This window comes from Microcaecilia unicolor, chromosome 4 (genome assembly GCF_901765095.1).
Source record: "Microcaecilia unicolor chromosome 4, aMicUni1.1, whole genome shotgun sequence".
Taxonomy (NCBI): Eukaryota; Metazoa; Chordata; class Amphibia; order Gymnophiona; family Siphonopidae; genus Microcaecilia; species Microcaecilia unicolor.
In genome coordinates this window covers 176,454,067-176,466,995 of record NC_044034.1, presented here as the reverse complement: position 1 = coordinate 176,466,995, position 12,929 = coordinate 176,454,067, and the positions used below count along the sequence as shown (strand labels likewise).

Sequence of the window (12,929 nt, the reverse complement as noted above, 5' to 3'; positions counted from 1 at the left end):
TGATTAGGCAGGTGGGAAGGAGTCCCAGCAGTGGAGTTCAGTTCAGGAGAGAGAAGCAGAAGGAGAAAAAGAGTTGCAGGCTGAAAACCCTTGGGCAAGGAGGTCCCTAAAGTACTGACAGGTACAGGCTGAGAATCCTTGGGCAGGGAGGTCCCTAAAGTACTGAATCAGGCTGAGATTCCGTGGGTGAGAGGAAGTCCCAAAAGTATTGAATTCATTGTGAAGCTGATGCAGGGGAAAACACTTGGGTAGAAGGAGTCCCTAAAATATTGAACTCTCCTGAAGGTAAAGAGGATAGAAGGTAGAAACTGCTGCTTGGTGACTGAACTGTGATGATGAACTGAAAGAACTGTTTGGTCTTGGGAATTGAAATTACTGTTTATTGTGCACTGGATAAAGAGCCCAGACTGGAGAGCCTGTATTGAATCCTGGTATGTGCTATGCTGCTGTTGGAACTGTGTACTAGAAACCTGCTTGGAATAAAAGTCCTTAAGATTGAAGTTACGGGTGGACATCTGTTTCTTCACTGTACCGGGAGCCTGTGGCTGGAGGAGATTGTTCTATCCTTGGCTGCACAAGAGAGGCGCCTGGTTACAGTATTCCAGGCCTTTCTCTTTCCATCGAGCAAACACCGTGTAGATCTGACCCGGCTAGAATTCCGGGTTGCCACAGATTGGGAGGTATGGAGTGATACGCGGTGAAAATCGGTGGTTGCCGACAGAGCCAGTACCAGACTGCCTGCGCTGTCGGCAGAAGCTGCGCCTTGCCCAGCAAGCTAGGTTTCTTCCTTGCTGCGCCTGTGTAGCAAGTTACTTATGTGTGTCTGTTCAGTTCTGGTAGCTCTAATCGGGTTGGAGTAAAGTACTGTGGGCCCCTTAGCCAGTCAGTTAAGTGTCTCAGGCGCAGGTTCAGCAACCCCATGCCTCCAAACTCCACCGGGATGTGCAGATTAGACAAGGCTGTTCTGGGTTTTTTCTTTTTCCACAAAAAGGTCTGTAAGGTCTTGTTTAACCTTTTCTCATCAGCTGTGGTCAGATATAATGGCAAGGTCTGGAACACATATAGCCACTTGGGACTACCACCATGTTATATAGAGCTATTCTACCCAGTAATGATATGGGGAGGCCCTGCCACATTTGCAAGCTCATTTTTGTATCATTCAACAACTTCCTCACATTCAAGGCATACACTAGGGAGAGGTCTCGGGGTATGTGGACTCCTAAATACTTGATTGTCTCTTGTTCCCACTCTATAGGTAATGGGATCCTATGCTGCATACTATCCCCTGACAAGATCTCTAACGCCTTGGACTTTTGAATGTTGAGTGTGTAACCCGAGTGCTCCCCATATTCCTTGATCACCTCCAGTATCCGAGGTATTGAACGTTCAAGGCTCCCGAGTCACTACCAGCAGGTCGTCCGCAAAAGCCAGGGCTTTAACTATTCCACCCTTCAAGGGCACCCCCCACACCCCCCTCATCCCCTCGCAGGACACAGAGTAATGGCTCCATCGCTAGAACGAAGAGAAGGGGGGAGAGCGGGTACCCCTGTCTCGTCCCCCGATGTATCTGAAAGAGTTCTCCTCTTACCCCATTCACTAATACTGCTGCTTTAGTGTCACTATACAAAGCTGTTATCGCGTCTCCAAACCAGCCCTGTACTCCCATATAGTTCAAGAGCCCAAACAAGTACCTCCAGTTCACCCTATCGAACGCCTTTTCGGCATCCAGACTGAGGATCACTTCAGCGCTCTGCTCATTTTGGCATGTGCCACTGCCAGTAAGAGGCGTCGGACGTTACTGCCATCCTGTCTGTTCCGTACGAAGCCCAATTGCTCCTCACCAATAAGCTCCGGTAGTAGGTGCCCCAGGCGCGCAGCCAATATCCTCGCTAAGATTTTCACATCTACATTAATCAAAGAGATGGGTCAGTAAGAACCCGGGTATGCCCCATCCTTTCCTGGCTTAGGGATCAGTGTGATCCAGTGCTTCGTTCGCGTATGGGGGGAATTTCTTGTCCTCGACTATCTGTTCCAGGTAGGCCCCTAGCGCTTCCAATCCGTCCTTAGTTAGTGATTTGTAGTATTCTCCCATGAAACCATCTGGTCCCGGGGCCGAGCTCAAAGCTAAGGATAAAATAGTATCTTGGCAGCTCTTTGCCGCTAATGGGTTTGATTAACATATCTATGTGTTGATGCTGGAGTTTCGGGAGCCCTACCCGCCCCAAATAATCTGGCAAATTGGCCAAGCTCACTGGTGCTTGCTCGTTGTAAAGTGTGCTAAAGTATGGCGTACAAAATCTTCCCTATTTCTTCGCTATTATTTTAATTACTCCCTGGGGGTCTTTCCTTGCCATTATCACTATTCCAGGGCCTGCCGTTTTCACCACCCGCGCTAAAAGCGCGCCCGTTTTGTTTCCAAACCGCTGCAGGTTACACGTATCTTTTCTCCATTTATTATGAACGCTGTGATAATATTGTTTTTTTTTTTTTCAGATTCCAGTCATTGGGAGAGGGATTTGTAGTCTGTTACTCGGTATACCAACACCATTTCAGACATATTGAAGCTCATTTTCAAAAGCACATAGACATTACAAAGTACGTGGAGGGGCATAATCGAACGGGGCGCACAAGGTTTCCTGAGGGCGTCCCTGCAGAACAACACCGTGAAGGGGCGGAAACCGCTATTATCGAAACAAGATGGGCATCCATCTTTTGTTTTGATAATACGGTTGGGGACGCCCAAATCTCAATATTTAGATCGACCTTAGAGATGGTCGTTTCCGTTTTCGGCCATAATGGAAAACAAGGACGCCCATCTAAAAAAAAACGATCAAATCTAAGGCATTTGGTTGTGGAAGGAGCCAGCATTCATAGTACAACTGGTCCCCCTGACATGCCAGGACACCAACCGGGCACCCTAGGGGGCACTAAAGTGGACTTCACAAATTGCTCCCAGGTGCACAGCTCCCTTACCTTCGGTGCTGAGCCCCCCAAACTCCGCTCAAAACCCACTCCCCACAACTGTACACCACTACCATAGCCTAGGGGTGAAGGGGGAAACCTACATGTGGGTACAGTGGGTTTTGAAGGGCTCATATTTACCAGCACAAGTGTAACAGGTAGGGGGGGTGGGCCCTGGGTCCACCTGCCTGAAGTGCACTGCACCCACTAAAACTGCTCCAGGGACCTGCATACTGCTGTCATGGAGCTGGGTATGACATTTGAGGCTGGCAAAAAATTAAAAATAACATTTTTTAGGGTGGGAGGGGGTTGGTGACCACTGGGGGAGTAAGGGGAGGTCATCCCCGATTCCCTCCGGTGGTCATCTGGTCAGTTTGGGCACCTTTTTGAGGCTTGGTTGTGAAAAAAACCGGACCAAGTCGACCAAATATGCTCGTCAGGGACGCCCTTCCTTTTCCATTATTGGCCGAGGACGCCCATCTCTTAAGCAAGCCCCAGTACCGCCTTCGCTATGCCTCCGACACGTCCATGTGAACTTTGGTCGTCCCCCGCGACGGACTGCAGTTGAGGGCGCCCAAAATCGGCTTTCGATTATGTCGATTTAGGCGACTCTGAGAGAAAGACGCCCATCTCCCGATTTGTGTCGGAAGATGGGCGCCCTTCTCTTTCGAAAATGCCCCTGATAGTAACTTATAGAACTTTGTAATTCTAAGGGGGACTTTTACTAAAGCTTAGCTCAAGTTATCTGCAGCAGGGCCCATAGGAATAAAATGGGCCCTGCTGCAGATAACTCAAGCTAAGCTTTAGTAAAAGACCCCCTAAGTGCTTTGAAAATGAGCACCATTATAACAAAAAATCAAAGTAATGATGTCAAGAATCTGTGTGTACTGGTACCATTTTAGCAGGTCAAATGATTAACACCCTCTTATATTTATATTCTACAACTTCTATTGGATTAAAACATAAGAAATTCAAAATATTAATGTCATTTGCACACTAATCTATCATTTCATGATAAAAAAGCCATACCTAGAGGATCATGAGGTGTGCCTTTAAATATGATTCTATATGTAGTAAGGAATAATGCTCCTTCTGCAGGGAGAATGTGGGGACCTCCAAGCATTCCCCCTGTTGCCTCCTCTCTGCCATTGGGATCAAGCAGCACACGCAACGCTTCACACACAAACTCTTCACCTGGAAGCAGCACAGGCCGCAGAATCTTGGGCTGAGCATTGGAGAAAACATATTTATTTAGTTATTTACTAGGATTTATTTACCACCTTTTTGAAGGAATTCACTCAAAGCGGTGTACAGTAAGAATAAATCAAAGTAATAGACAATTACAGCAGTAAAAATATTCAAATAAAGTTTGGCATAGTATACTACTTACAGTGTCAACACAATACATAATAGAACATTTTAATTGACAGTGTAAGGTACAGCAAAGATGGAACATATAGATAGGTAAGAAAATAAGAGGAGTGAGAAAATAAGGTGACTAATTTAAAGAAAGGTGCAGAGAGATGGTTAAATATTATCTCTGCTAGGGTAGGAGTGGATAAACATGTTCTGCTGCAATATGTGCAGCCTGTGTCACTCTTTGTATGTCTGAGTGAGACCAGGGCTTTTTTTGAGGGGGTATTTGGGGGTACTGAGTACCGGCACCTTTTCCATTGTCTGCTAAAATTGACCCATGGTCCCCAAGTTTTAATGAAAGAGCTCAGGCTCTACACACCAATTCTGCCTAGTCATAGATTCTGTGTGACTAGTTGCAGGGGGCCTGGCTATTGTGGGGTGGGTCCCTCAGTGATCACCCCACCCCTGAAGGCTGGCTTGGCATTTGAGTACCGGCAACCTTTTTCGCTAGAAAAAGTACACTGAGTGAGACTAACAAGTTAGTTACTTCTTCCATTAAAGGCCTGGTTGAAGAGTCAAGCTTTCACCTGCTTTCTGATGCAGAGATAGTATTACAAGACTGACAAAGGGAAGAATACATTTTGTAGTATACTGATAAGGTTTGCCTTGGAAAAGGACATTGTATCAGTTTGATTTTGACTGGAGATTTGACTCTACTTTCTTCAATTTATCTTCTGTGAGAATACAGCCAAACTTTCATTTTTGTTACTCAGGAAAGCATCATCAATGCTGAAAATTCTCATTTGACTTTGTTAACAGTAAAAAAAGAAAAAGGCTGGATCTAAAAAAATGATTTATCAGAACTCCCTATGAATGAATACTTCATCAAAATAACTCCATGACACACCTTCTTAATGGGTGGTAGTCTTCTGCTCTCCCGGTGAACTGCTTCCAAGGTCTCGATGTGCATAGCAACAATGCCTTAAATAGTCAAAATATCTGATTAGATGTTCAGAAAGAGTAAAGATAACGGTGATCAATTCAAACCTTCCAAACTGAGTGGAGCGTGGTACTGCTTCCAGTGGTTAAATGGTATTCAAAACCTCCACATGCTCTTAAGCCTACCTCTTAGTATCATCCATTATCCTTTCCTTAATTTTTTAGTCTCATGCATTAATCTAATGTTTCTCAAACCTCACACTATTTGCATTTGTCTCGCCTAGAATGTAAACCGCACTGAACCCTGGAAAGGGTTAGTGGTATACAACAATTGATTTGAATTGAATTCCTTCCTATAGCCTCTCCAACCTGCCAAACCCAGAAGCAACTCCTTCCCATCCATTCTTTTATCCATTTTTATTGTTCTACCTTCCCAGAAGATATTCCCAGGCAGCCCAAGGGATTCTAATTAGTCTGAAGTAGCATCTCCTACAAGTGCCCACAGCATCAGGAGCTACCCCTGTTTAAAACCGCAACCTTTCTTCCTTCTAAGCAGTGGCTCTCAACTCAGGTAGCCAGTCAGGTTTTCAGATTCCCCCAATGAATATGCATGAGCTAGATTTCTATGCACTGCCTTTATTATATATGCAGATCTAGCTCTTGCATTTCAGTGAGGATATTCTGAAAATCTGACTGGGTAAGTGTGTCCTGGGGAATGGGTTGAAAACTCCTGTTCTAAAGGCATGAGTGCAATACCTTCACAGCCTTTCTGGATCTAATCAACCTCTGACTCCTGGAATTCAAATCTGGATCACCCACAATGCAACACATAGACTACTTCACAAGGAAGATTTTTATGACTGTTTACACCCATCACTGAATTATTCAAAATTAATTTCTGCAATTCTTTTTTAACAGAAGAGAGCGACATTCAGTCACAAGCAAATTAAACAAGGCAGATTTTAATACAACAACTGAACAGAGCCAAGTGCAGAACTGTACCTGGTATCATACAATGAAGGCTCTTGATGTGATCCTGAGTTACTCCACTCTCAGTGCAAACCTTGTCATAAATCGTGTGATGAAGCGCACACTGAATTTGCAATGTCAGTGTTTCAGAGTCTTCAAACCCACTTTCAGTGTCATAGCTTTCTGCAACACTGCCTGCAATGCTAAAAGCAGAAAGAAGAGACATGTATGATAAATATAACACCTTTGCAGCTGCTTCTCTCCCTGATTTCATAAGAGATTCTTATGAGCAGCCAGTTACTGAACTTGGCAGACCTCAACCAGTCCAGTCTATCCTCCAGTTTCCCTCCCTCTTCCTCTTTCTTACCAGTCCACCGTCTTGTTTTCATTTGGTGCTTTTTTCAGTGTTTTTGAGAGCAGTGGACTGAAGGCTATTTACTAGTGTTCACTCTTGCAGCAAATTATAAACATTATTTATGTAAGGAATACCTCTCCAATGTATTTTATTGGCAATACAGCGATACCTGATCTTGTGCATTTCATAACACACTTTGTGCTCATGGTGGTTTTCAGTTTTTCATATTGCGCTTAATAATTTTTTTCAAAATAGTAACTGCATATTTACAGGTAATTTATTGTTTAATATTTAATATGCCTCTTTTTTGTGTTTTGCATATTACTATGTCCATTTTATTTTTTACATTGCATTTGTTGCTTTTCAAACCAGCAACTGCATATTTTACAACTAATTTATTATTCAATATGACTCTTTTTATGTTTTGCACATCATTATGTCCATTTTACTATTTATTTAAAACAACTGCATATTTAGTAACTTATTCGTGTAATATTTTATATGCCCCTTTTTATGTTTTATATATTATAAAGTTGTATGCTGATTTTATGCATCTGTGTTGAATAAATTTTGTTTTATTTCACTACGTGGGTCTGCTTTTCTTTTCTGCTGCTCTGGATCTTGTAGACCGCTTGCCTGTGTGCTTTTGGGACCTTTTTATATTTTAATATAATATCCATTTTTAAATTAATTAATTTTTTTTAAATATTTTACATTCTATTGTAATTTTATGTACCTTTTATGGACATGGCATAGTTATTTAATGCTTATCTATTATAGCGATCTCCAGTTTTTTCATTGTTCAATTGTTGATCTATTGTTCATTTGTCAATTTTAATTGCATATGTTTATTTGTTACTTATGTGTGCTTTATTTTTTGTAGTGTGTGTTGACCCCTGTTGCAGACAATTTTTATGCTGAAATATGGCCATGTCAAGTCACTGTATACATGCCATTGAAGCTGGTAATAAAGGCTCCTTTGGTTTCATAAGTGGCTCTCATTCTCCACTATTGTTAACTGATGCCTTTAAAATCTCTTGCAAAAAGGCTCATCTCTCCATCATAGCACACAAACATCCATTTTTTTTTTTTTGGGGGGGGGGGGGATTCTGCTAGGTACTTGTGATCTGGATAGGCCACTGTTAGAAGCAGGATACTGGCACACACAGACCTTTGATTTAGCTTAATATGGACATTCTTATGTTATTTCCTGTCCCACTCAACTAACATCTATCCATTCCAAACTATGGAAATTCTTATGTTATTTCCTGTCCCACTCAACTAACATCTATCCATTCCAAACTTACTATACCATACTGTCTTGTCTGCCTTATCTGCTATAAAAAAAGAAAACATATCATAATGAGTCTAAGGGAAAACCTGCTGAAGAGATATAATTTAAGCCACTTACAAAATTCACTGTGGAGATGAGAACTCTTACAATCCTTCTAGTAGTGAATTCCAAAGTTTAGTCCAGTAACAGTAAATGCACAGTACAAATTTTAATCAGGACAAATATGGTTAGTTTGCTTAGTTGTGAATTTCAACGTATCCTTCAAATATATTGTGACATTGTGTGTTTGAGGTAGTCATCCTTCAATCCATTGAAAATAGGGCAACAGACCATTAAGGCATTCCAACAGCCTTCTCATTTGTTTAATTCTCCCCAAATCCTGATTTTCCTTGGTACAATTTTTTCCCCATTTTGCTCTTTACTCTCTGTTGCTCCTGGTTCAACTAAACAAGCTTTACATTCATCTGTAGGTAAGTCTCTCCATTTTATTTCCTGCTTTTATATTTATTCTGTGTTTGTAATCTCTATGTTTGAACCTAATTTCCCCCTCCTTTATCCTAATTCTATTACTGTATCTGCTTTCTTTCTTTTTCCTCCAGGTTTCTTCACCCTAACTCACCACCCTCCCTTACTGGCATCAATTTTCATGTTTCAAGTCCCCTGATGAAGGCACCCATTGAAATATGTTTGGCATTTGATGTAGTCATAGAGAGCAATATAATATGTTGATGTTTTCTAGTATAGTTGAATTCATATACATATTTTTGGTTTGTCTGTTTTTATAAAATACATACTTTTTATCTTAGCCATTTTTATTAGTTTTTTAAATTTAAATAATTTATAGAACCTGCCATTTTGAGATCTTTTTCTATTGGTTTAATATCTATTGTATATATGTTTTACCCCCACGCTTTCATTTACCCATAAATAATTTTTCATCTGTGTTTGACAAGGAAGTTTGCATGTTTGCTGTGACAATATGCAAAACAAACAGACAAAAAAATAATGGAACATGCTTGGATATGCTCCCTAAGTGAAAACATTCTGCAACACCAGTACCACTTCCAGAAAACCACTGGATCGTTTAGCCACTGTGTCATCTACTACACATCTGACAATGCCAATATTGGCCATGGTAGCTGATGAATCTTCCTCTTCCACATCTTTTTTGCTGAATATTCCCACTCTTTTATGCAAAAGATGTTCCCAGACTTATCAAGACTATATGAGGAATACTTCAACCAAGGGAACCTTCTTACTCCTCTAATCTGACTTCTGTGCAGAGAGCAACGTACTCTTATCCAATTGTCTCCTAACTGTCATCTTCAGATTCAGAGCACCTTCACCTTCTCCAGACTCACTTCAATCTAGCATTCAAGGTCTATTGGATACTTGTGATCTTCCAACCATCCTCTATCAAATGTGGAGAAAATCTACAAAAACTGCATACGAGCCTTCTCCACCGTCACCAAGAAATGGGTCTCCATTTGAGATTATTTTATATCCAAAATCTGTCAGTAAAATGGCTAAGGAAGTTCCTTTCTCCTCTCACCAAGAAATGGAATGCAGATCAGAAGTATTTGGCCTTTTCAAATACACTGAGGTCCCCATACAATGATGGCTGTACCTGTACATACATAGTATACTCAAAGACCAGCAGTTCCATAAATTGCAGAATCCCCTTTCCATTCAACCTGTTTCAAAAAGGTCAAACATGAAATATAAAATATAAAAACTATCTCCAAACTTTAATAAGGTCCAATTATTTCACTCATCATTAGTAGTGGAAGCAGCTATATTCAAGGCAAAAAACCCCACCAAAATAAGATACAGGGATTTTTCTAATCTCCCCTTCCTACTCAAGACAAGACTCTCATTTGATGGCCCATCTTGGGAAGGTGTTTCAAGGAGCTATGTGAGAACAGCTGTTCTCCAGCTCTATATGATTGAGTACATGCATATGATTTTTCACAGGATGCAAGTTCTCTCTTCTTTTCTTTTCACACAACCTTAGAAGCAGTAGGCTGGAAAAGGCTGACAAATGTGGTAACCACCTTATCAGAACACCTTATGATGCTTTCAAAAACCTCAGCTAGAATCTCACAGCCATATGGTTTGTGTGGTTGTGAGCTTCTGGCTTGCAGGAAGACATTCACTTTAAATTGGCTGATGCATTTTGTACAGGAGACTCCCTATTTGGGGAGAAAATTAAGGAAACCATCAACGGGATCAAAATCTGCTGTTTCATGCTTGAACAGTAGTTAATTTCTGCATCAGTCATCTCTGCCAGGTGCACTTCTTTCAAGCAATATTCTATTATGAGAAGCAATCTCTGCATGCTTAATGTACAGCTAAAGGGAAGGCGCAAGAGAAGGTTCAGCTGAAGTTAAGTGACCCCTGCCCAAATAAAGTAGCAGCCCTCTTTTTGACTATGATCCAATCTCCTGTCACTACAAAACACTCATCCAGTTCTGCCTGTGAGATGCAGAATTCAATTTTCCCTGTTAGCCTGGCAAAGCAACAATTCCAATACTTGGGTACTTTCCATTGTCAGGAGGTTTATCATCTCAAGTTCATCAAACATCTTCCAGATCGACCTCTTTCAAGCACCAAACCTTCTTCCAACCACTTAAATTTATTGCAGGGAAAATTTATCTACTCCTCCAAGCCAAAGCCATAAAACCTGTCCTACTGCAAGAACACAATTGAGAGTTTTATTCCAGAAACTTCCTAATTCCTAAAAAGACATGAGGCTTATGACTTAGAGGGGCATAATCGAAAGAGATGCCCAAGTTTTGCTGAGGACGTCCTCGCAAAATGACCTGGTGGAGGAGCAGGGAAACCCATATTATCGAAACAAGATGGAAGTCCATCTTTCATTTCGATAATATGGGTCAGGGACACCCAAATCTTGATATTTAGGTCGTCCTTAGAGATGGTCATCCCTAGACTTGGTCGTTTCTGATTTTCGGCGATAAGGGAAACCAAGGAGGCCCATCTCAGAAACGACCAAATGCAAGCCCTTTGTCGTGGGTGGAGCCAGCATTCATAGTGCACAGGTTCCCCTGACATGCCAGGACACCAACTGGCACCCTAGGGGCACTGCAGTGGACTTCACAAATTGCTCCCAGGTACATAGCTCCCTTACCTTGTGTGCTGAGCCCCCCAAATCTCACCCAACCCCACTACCCACACTGTACACCACTACCATGGCCCTTATGGGTGAAGGGGGGCACCTAAATGTGGGTACAGTGGGTTTCTGGTGGGTTTTGGAGGGCTCACATTTACCACCACAAGTGTAACAGGTAGGGGGGGATGGGTCTGGGTACGCCTGCCTGACGTGTACTGCACCCACTAAAACTGCTCCAGGGACCTGCATACTGCTGTGATGGACCTGAGTATGACATTTGAGGCTGGCAAAAAAATATTTTTAAAGATGTTTTTTGAGGGTGGGAGGGGGTTAGTGACCACTGGGGGAGTAAGGGGAAGTGATCCCCGATTCTCTCCGGTGGTCATCTGATCAGTTCGAGCACCTTTTTGTGGCTTGGTCGTAAGAAAAACAGGACCAGGTAAAGTCGTCCAAGTGCTCGTCAGGGACGCCCTTTTTTTTTCCATTATGGGTCGAGGATGACCATGTGTTAGGCACGCCCAAGTTCTGCCTTCGTTATGCCTCCGACAACGCCCCCGGGAACTTTGGTCGTCCACGCTATGGAAAGCAGTTGGGGACGCCCAAAATCGGCTTTCGATTATGCCGATTTGGGCGACCCTGTGAGGATGCCCATCTTCCAATTTGTGTTGAAAGATGGGCGTCCTTCTCTTTCGAAAATGAGCCTGTTAGTCTCAGTCCCGGAGACCTCAACTGCTACCTTTTCAAAGAGAAGTTCAATAATGACCACCATACATTTCAGTCTTCCTCTGCTCAGCAATGGGGGTTGAAGGATGTATATGCAAATTATAATTCATCTTTCTTCCAAGATGTACCTCAGGTTTACCCTTTCAGCCCAGTTATTTCTGTTACAAAATCCTTCCTTTTGGCTTTTCATCGGTTCCCAGGGTGTTTTTGAAGTGTGTAGTTGTGGCAGCAGCTCACTTTCATAAACAAAGACACTTAGGAGCTCATTTTCAAAGCACTTAGACTTACAAAGTTCCACAGATTACTAAGGAACTTTGAAAGTCTAAGTGATTTGAAAATATGCCTCTTAGTATTCCCTTACCTGGACAACTGGTTCCTGGTGGCCCATTCAGAGTCACAAGCTTTGATTCATCTGTAGAAGACAATTGCTCTCCTATAGTCTCTGGGATTCCTTGTCAACTTTCACAAGTTCACTATTCATTCAGCCAGTGTTATTCCTTTCATAGGAATTGTTTTAGATACCATCTAATCCAGAGCTTTTCTCCTGGACAAGACAGCACAGACGCTTATGGCCTATGCCATACAATCCAAGCCCAAGTCACTCAAAAGTCTTCTTTTGAGTCTCTAGAAAAAACATCTCTCGAGTTCCTAACTTGGAAAGTGCTATTTCTCGTAGCTATCACTTCAGCTAGAAGAGTTTGTGAACTTTAGTCTTTAGTAACGTACAAGCTGTATACCTAATTCCATCATCACAAGGTTGTCCTTTGGACACATCCCTAGATTTTTCTGAATGTTGCCAAGCCTTTCCACATTAATGACAAAATAATCAGAACTGCCTTCTATCTGAAGCCTCATTCAAATTCTCGACAAACAGCACTTCATACTCTGGATTGTAAATGGTCTTTGATATTCTACTTACAAAGACACTACTATCTGGACCAGGCTTCAACACAGGATAGTTTTTTGGTCGAACAGCGCTGAACAGTCTGTCCTCATGAACTAACAACTCTTGCATTTCTCTGTGTGGACTACTTAAAACGACTAATATAAAACAATGCTGAGCAGCCCTAAGCTTGGGATTCACCTACCTGTGTGCCTGACTCAAACCTGCTTATCGATGGGAAAAACAATTTTGCTTACCTGTAACAGGTATTTCCATAGACAGTAGGATTGATAAGGCACAGAATCCCTCTCATCTCCCC

General features: G+C 42.1%; 1 protein-coding gene across 3 annotated transcripts in view; it reads right to left on the bottom strand.

The window, feature by feature from the left end:
- The window catches only part of SBF2 (SET binding factor 2), a 919,918-nt gene that overhangs the window by 160,128 nt on the left and 746,861 nt on the right, over positions 1 to 12,929 (bottom strand). For all 3 annotated transcript variants that reach the window (XM_030200990.1, XM_030200991.1, XM_030200992.1), the window contains exons 20-22: positions 6,259 to 6,428; positions 5,225 to 5,298; positions 3,991 to 4,186 (exon numbers count right to left, since the gene is read on the bottom strand). In XM_030200990.1, the coding sequence (XP_030056850.1) occupies positions 3,991 to 4,186; positions 5,225 to 5,298; positions 6,259 to 6,428 (440 nt within the window). The remainder of the gene's footprint in view (positions 1 to 3,990; positions 4,187 to 5,224; positions 5,299 to 6,258; positions 6,429 to 12,929) is intronic.